General features: G+C 33.5%; 1 protein-coding gene across 6 annotated transcripts in view; it reads left to right on the top strand.

Moving 5' to 3' along the window:
• Positions 1-3,104: 3,104 nt before the first annotated feature.
• The window catches only part of LOC106295993 (protein indeterminate-domain 11-like), an 8,637-nt gene continuing 4,251 nt past the window's right edge, over positions 3,105-7,490 (top strand). The window contains exons 1-5 of one of the 6 annotated variants that reach the window (XM_013732024.1): positions 3,105-3,238; positions 3,334-3,479; positions 3,612-3,866; positions 4,229-4,628; positions 5,093-5,958. In XM_013732024.1, coding sequence (XP_013587478.1) covers positions 3,620-3,866; positions 4,229-4,628; positions 5,093-5,958 — 1,513 coding nt within the window. In that variant the 5' untranslated portion in view covers positions 3,105-3,238; positions 3,334-3,479; positions 3,612-3,619. Of the gene's footprint in view, positions 3,867-4,228; positions 4,629-5,092; positions 6,126-7,490 lie in introns of those variants that run through there. The other 5 variants (XM_013732023.1, XM_013732025.1, XM_013732028.1 and 2 more) reach the window with 5 other exon arrangements.

The raw sequence follows: 7,490 nt of genomic DNA, 5'->3' as shown, positions 1-7,490 counted from the left end.
AAATTACTAGTAAATAATATAGGCGGTATTCCGGCCATTATAACATGATATAAATAATAGTAGAGGCGGTATACCGACCATTATAACAGGGTATAAATGATACAAATAAATTTTACCGAATCGCAGAGTGATCGTGCTGATAACGTGTTATAAAAAGAACTGAAATTTTATTGTATCGCGGGAATTTAAATAAGGGCAAAATTTATGCCCGTAAAATTTTATAACATTGATAGAGAGTGTTTATTATTAGAGAGAAGAAAAGTTGAGGTGTGTTTACAAATGAACGAAAACGTTCGTATATAGAAAGTAAATCTATAAATTTACTGTGCAAATAGTACAGCGAATCCCACATCTTTTTATATTTTCAAACATTAAGGCTCCTCCTCCCTTTTTTACTTTCGTAACATCTTTTTATTTTTTGAAAAAGGGTTCCTATCAAAGTTTCATCTATACTAGTATTTTATTTTAGTGTCAGCCTTACTGTTTAGCTTCTAGTTTACTGAATATAGACGTGAGTAAGTTTTTGTTCTATATTACGAGAGGTTCATATTCAATTAATGTAATTAAATTAGTACTGACGACTAATCCGGTCTTGAGTTTTTTAACGAAGCCTGAAGCATGTTTCCATTTTCATCTCACCAAGCAAATAATAACTTAGTTTCTGGCAGAACTCGAACCTATAACCGACTGATTTATATATTATTTCAAATTCTTCTATATTCTCACAAGACTACTACTGCTTAGTTTATGAAAGAAGGTTTAGTTTAGTAACATATGATCTCGTGGTTGTGTGTTATATATCATCAAAAGAAATAAAGAAAAAATTAGGTTATACTCAAATGTGATTCACATAAATTTAATGGGTTTCTTGTAAAGTTTTTGATGTGTGGGGTGAGCTGGTGTTTCATATTGGGAAGATGATCGGACAAATCACGTTAAGAAAAGCTAAATAATTCCGGAATAAAACAAGAACAAGACAAAAAGACGAAACATTTTTAAATTCTTTTAAATTTCTTTTAAATATTTTAGACAACCAATTAATCTGTTCATGAGACATGCTCTTTATGTGGTAATTCGAATGACTTTTTAAATGTATGATATACCTATGGCTTACGAAAATAAATTAGGTAAATCGTTTGGCAGTTTATGCACATGACGGCCACCAGCGTGTCGTAAATTTCTAGCACCTCATATGAAATAATATAAATGAACAAGAACACATTATTATCAGATTTTTTATCATCTAGAAATTTTCTGTTCCAAAAAAAAAAAATCATCTAGAAGTTTATTATTTAACACCAACCAATAAAAGATTACAGAGCCAGAGAAAACATATATATCCCTAGAAACATACTTGGTAGAAAACAAGATTTCTCCAAAACCAGAGCCCTCGACTAGGGAAGCAAACGAAGCACATTACAACATTCAAACCGACAGTACTATTATGAGATTTATATGCTACTTGCTAGTATTTATTACTGCCAATTTGTTAGCCTTTTTCACTATAGAGGTGTTATATATTAATTCTAGATGGATGGATGTCACCAAATTTAGTGACAATATATAACTCGAATTAAAAGAAAATTGTTTCCACATTATGTTAGATACAGAACTTCAACGTAACTTATATGGTGCAAGTTAACAAAATCATAACTTTGTATTTGTGGTTTACATGTTATGCATCTCACCTGGCCTAATTTACTATAGACCCATATAAAATTTTCTGTACACCTATATATAATTAGCGTATAAGAAAATGTGTGTTTATTTTGACCCAAAAAGTGTGTGTTATATGCCAAAAACTCATATAAATATATCAACAATTTAAACTAATTCCAAATTCTATAAGGTTTTTTATGGTTTACAATTATATAATGTACTCGAAAGTGGATCAAGGAGCTGGAACTACATAGACAATATAATTAGATTTTCAGGTAAAGAAACACGGAGTGTGTTGACGAACAAGTCAACTATTTATATTTTACACAGCTAATCAGATATTATGTTTTTGGTCTTCATTATTCATCACCTTATCATGTCATTTCAAATTATTATCACTACTTCTTTATTTATTTGTATATATTGCATGACTTCTATTGGCTAGACGGCCTTATAATTAGAATGTTGAAAACAATCCACTACTCTCTATCATTCGTTTTCCGAATTAGTGTTTCTTTTCAACTTTTGCATCATATATACACGCCGTATAAATATTAAAACCCACAGATGTGTACAATATTTCAGTAATATTGTATTTGTGATATTCTAGATTAAAAGCCATATATGTGTATAATTTTCAAGTAATTGTGTATATGGATCATTTTTTTTAACACCACTGTATATGGATCATAAAGCAAGAATTAGGGCATGCTGCACTGACAATGATTAATCCATTTAAATACTTTTCAGCAATCCATCTACTGATCAATGTGAACACTCTCATTGCCTTTTTTATTTTGACATGAAAAGCATCAAATCGAAAGAAAAAAAGAAAGATGCAATAGAAAGGTTACCTTTTATCCCAAAACCTCAAAAATATTAATCAATGTCTCAATCATATATAGCTTAACTCGGTAAATGACAGTGTAAACTGTAAAGCTGTAAGAGTAATTAAACTCAACTAAAAATTATTCACGTTTAAATAAATAGAGGATATACTCATATCATATATAGTTCACTAAAATTTTGGTCGGCAATTATTATAATGGACCACAAATAAGTATTTGTGTCACAAAATGTTTTCTGTGTGTGACATAAACTAGTAATTCTGATTCATGAAGAGTAAGAAAAATAGTGAAATTTGTTATTCCAAAGCAAAATAAGGAGTAAATGAATTCAAATATGTCTACTGCTTCTTGACTCTCGAGAGGCTAAAAAATACTAGTATAAAAAGAAAATTGCAAAGCTTTTCACAGAGCTTGCGAGAAAGATATATTTTGCTACATTTACCAAGATTAAAAGAAAAGATAAACTTTCAATGATTAAAATTTTGCGAAAAAAACAAAATTGAAAAAATACGGAAAACAAATTTGCAGGTAATGATAAAGAAAGGACAGATTGCTCTTCGCTTGTAAGGGGAAAATAATACAAAAAGCAGAAAATGCCATTTTTTCTTAGCGGTAGGGTTCTCTTTTATTTCTCTCTATTTTATTTTGAATTTGAATTTTTGGGGTTTCAAATACACGGTGAGAAAGATAAAAAAGTTTCTCTTGTCCACAATCTCTCTTTCTACTTCTAGGTATATTGATTTTCTTCCTTCTTCTGTTTTCTTATCAAGTTCTTGTTCATGTTCTGTGTAGTAATTTGTTGTTACTTCTATTTTGTTTCATCGAGACGAAGTCTCGTTGGTTTCAACCATGAAGCAGAAAAGTGGATAGAGGTTGTCTCTTGGGTTGAAGCCAAAGAAGGAAGTTTATATATATTTACACAAACTAAAATGAAAGAAAGAAGTTAGGATTATATATAGAGACTCATTTCTTGTATGTATCTGTTTAATCTTCTCTTTTGTCTTCGTTTTTTTAATCAGTAGATAAATAGATCTGAAAGAGGTTGTCTGTTTCTTATCTTTTATTGCTTCTTATATATTTTTCTTCTACCTTTTTTCTCTCAAGGTATTGTTATGACGAGCAAAGACATGTTACTTCATCAGCAAGTACAACAACAACAAGAGGAGAATATGTCGAATCTAACATCTTCTGGGGATCAAGCAAGTGTCTCTTCAGGAAACAGAACTGAAGCAAGTGGTTCTAATTTCTTCCATCATCAACAACAACAAGAAGAGCAACAACAGTTCAGTGTTCCTGAATCTCAGCCTCAGAAGAAGAGGAGAAACCAACCAGGGAATCCAGGTCCGTATGAAAAGAATGGTTAGAAAGAAAAAAATACACAAGTTTTTCTTGGTTTTGGACTGATTCACTATTCCAATTATTTGATACAGTCATCTTCTTGGAAAATTTTTGGGTCGTCTACCAAAAAGAATATTCTCTTCACTGCCTTTATTCTAAACAACAAAAAATAAAACATGTATAACTTTCGGATTTTTTGTGCTTGGTTAATATAGTTTTCATCGGTATAATTATTAATTACTATATTAAGTTAAATCACAAATCGCAACTTAATATAATAATTAATAATTATACTGAGGAAAACTAATAAAGTTGCGATTAGTGATTTTTGGAGTTCATATATACTGAGGATGGTTTTAACTTTCAATACTTTTCATTTTCAGACCCCGAGTCAGAAGTGATTGCTTTGTCACCAAAAACACTGATGGCAACAAACAGATTCGTCTGTGAGATCTGCAACAAAGGATTCCAAAGAGATCAGAATCTACAGCTTCACAGGAGAGGTCACAATCTACCATGGAAGCTGAAACAACGATCCAACAAAGAAGCGATAAGGAAGAAAGTGTATGTTTGTCCAGAAGCAAGCTGTGTCCACCATGACCCATCTAGAGCTCTCGGTGACTTGACCGGAATCAAGAAGCATTTCTGCAGAAAGCATGGAGAGAAGAAGTGGAAATGTGACAAATGTTCAAAGAAATATGCTGTTCAGTCAGATTGCAAGGCTCATTCTAAGACTTGTGGCACTAAAGAATACAGATGTGACTGTGGCACTCTCTTTTCTAGGTAAATAAACCCATTATGATGATTACATTTTTATTTATTAGATAATTTTAGAATATATAGTAATTACAATTAATTAGTACTGGTTTTGAATTTGGGATATGTTATGGTTGTGCAAGAACTGGAGGGACACATGGTACAAAGCATTCTGTTTTGATATGAGTAATTTCATTTAATTTGAAAGAGGACAATAGAATGGTAGCTCAAAAGAATCTTCATTTATAATATGAAACTAGTTCAGGGTACTTTTCTTCCTTTATCTCTTAGAATATATACTATTATGGGTTTTTTCTCTCCTATTCTTGCATTAATATCATTCATCTTACAATACATATGTGATTGCTACGAGCTATAGATGGACCACATAACTTCCATAGCATCTCTCAACGTGTACATTTCTTCGTATTAACTATTAACATTGTTATATATTGATCATTTTATGGTTTTGTTGTTTGGTAAATAAACAGGAGGGATAGTTACATAACTCATAGAGCATTTTGTGTAGCACTGGCAGAAGAGACAGCCAGGGAAGTAGTATTACCACAAAACCAGAATCATCAATCAAACCCTCTTATCATTCACCAGTCTTCTTCTCATCATCAAGCACAAGCAAACATGAACATCTCTTCCTCATCTTCCTCTTCCCACAACATCATCAATACTCTTCACTTCGAAACCAACGTTAATAATTGTGAGAGTAGCAGCAACCATCTACATACATTTCCCATGAAGAAAGAGCAACAACAAACCGATGATCAAATCATCAATTACCACCACCATGGCGTCCCTACTTGGCTTTCTCCTCAGCCGCAAGATCTCACATCTTCAAACCCTAGCCCTAGTAATGGTGGTGGAGGAGGAGGTTTGTTCTCTCTTGCAGCTTCTCCGGCTATGTCAGCCACAGCATTACTCCAGAAAGCAGCCCAAATGGGTTCCACAAGAACAACTCCTTTGCCACCAACCACCGACTTCGAGAGGTCTCATAACACCCTCACCACGACAATGGCGGCCATGACGTCACCGTCGGGATTCATCACTTCAAACAACAACAATCAAGCCTTCATTCAAGACTACAACGCCTCCGGGTTTAACCATCATCACGGTGGAGAAGAAGCCTTCGACAACACATTCAGCGGGTTCTTGAGGACAAACGCTGATACCACAACCGCAGGATCAGACACGAATAAAAGCGGTGGAGGAGGAGAGGGTTTGACGAGAGACTTCTTGGGGATAAGACCGTTAATGTCTCATAACGAGATTCTAAGTTTTGTCGGTCTCGGGAATTGCATCAATGACGCTGCTTCCGATCAGCTTCATCCAAAGCCTTGGCAGGGTTAGTTAGTTTCTTTGCTTATATAATGAGTCTATCTGAGATTTTAATATTAATATATGTGTATATAAATATCTAGTTTTATATTTCTTCGTTTTAAAAATTTTATATGCTGAATTCCAAAGGAGAATCAAAATTAAAATGGTGCACGTTTACACATAAATCATGTTTGATTAAAATTGTCACGTATTCGTCTATTTTGCTTCTCTTTTCTTTTTCGTTTATACGAGACTACGAACTCAACGATATGCGTCAACTCATTGATTAAGAAAGGCAGGTTTTTTTAGAATAGCGTCCTTTTGTTGTATTTTTTATACACGATCATTTGCAAAATGATTAGGTAACTGAAACCTAAAAGAGAAGTGAAAAGGTAAAGTGAAAGAAAGATTAGTATATAAGAAATTAATTATGAAATGAGGCACATGAAAGCAAAAAGTAAGGAGGATATGCATTGGATTCGAAGGTAGCTCATCTTTTGCTAATAAACCTTTTCGAAGTTAAAATGCAAAATATGAATGTTATCTTTTTTTATTTGAGGAAAAAATATATAATTAAATTTTCGATCGAATCTACTTTTTTTTTTGAGCAGCGTTCGACTCTACACTTTTCGAAGTTAAAATCCAAAATATGAATGTTATCTTTTTTTATTTGAGGAAAATTATATAATTAAAATTTCGATCAACTCTGTAGAATTGGATATCAAACTGACTTGATTTTATTAAGATATACAGTTGAGACTTTATACAATTCCAATGACAGTCTAACATCCGTGTTTCCTTATAACTAATAGGAAACTATACATAACTTTAACAAGAGAATATAGTAAACTATACGATATAGAATATATCGTAATACTTCCCCTTACGTTGGAGCGTGCATGTCACAAACGCCCAACTTGGACAATAAATTATTGAACTGAACCCGTCCCAACGCCTTGGTCAGAATGTCCGCGACCTGCTCCTTGGTACGTATGTGATGAAGATTAATGAGACCAGCTTTTACAGCGTCTCGAACTGCATGACAATCATTTTCAATGTGCTTGGTACATTCATGGAAGACTGGATTTGTAGCAATGTAGATAGCTGCTTTACTATCACAGAAGAAACGAGTAGGAGCCTGTTTGACATCGAATCCATGCAACAGTTTACGTAACCATTTAACTTCTTTGAGAGCATCAGACATAGCTCGATATTCAGCTTCAGCGGAAGAATGTGATATTGTATCTTGCTTCTTTGTCTTCCAACAGACCGGAGAATCACCAAGTAAAACAACAAAGGCACTGAGAGAACGACGGGTTTTGCAACAAGAAGACCAATCGGAGTCACAGTAAATGGTGAGGGACATATCTTTAGACGAGCTTAACATGATTCCTTGGCCAGGAGAATTCTTTAAAAAACGCACTACTCGTTGCGCAGCTTCCCAATGAGCTTCTTTGGGCGTCTGCATATACTGAGAGAGAACATGAACCGAATAACTTAACTCGGGTCTGGTATGGAGAAGATACAATAACCTGCCGACAAGCATCCTATACTTGC

This window comes from Brassica oleracea, chromosome C5 (genome assembly GCF_000695525.1).
Source record: "Brassica oleracea var. oleracea cultivar TO1000 chromosome C5, BOL, whole genome shotgun sequence".
Lineage (NCBI taxonomy): Eukaryota > Viridiplantae > Streptophyta > Magnoliopsida > Brassicales > Brassicaceae > Brassica > Brassica oleracea.
Note: the sequence above shows the minus strand (reverse complement) of the source record. Positions and strands in the feature narration are given on the sequence as shown.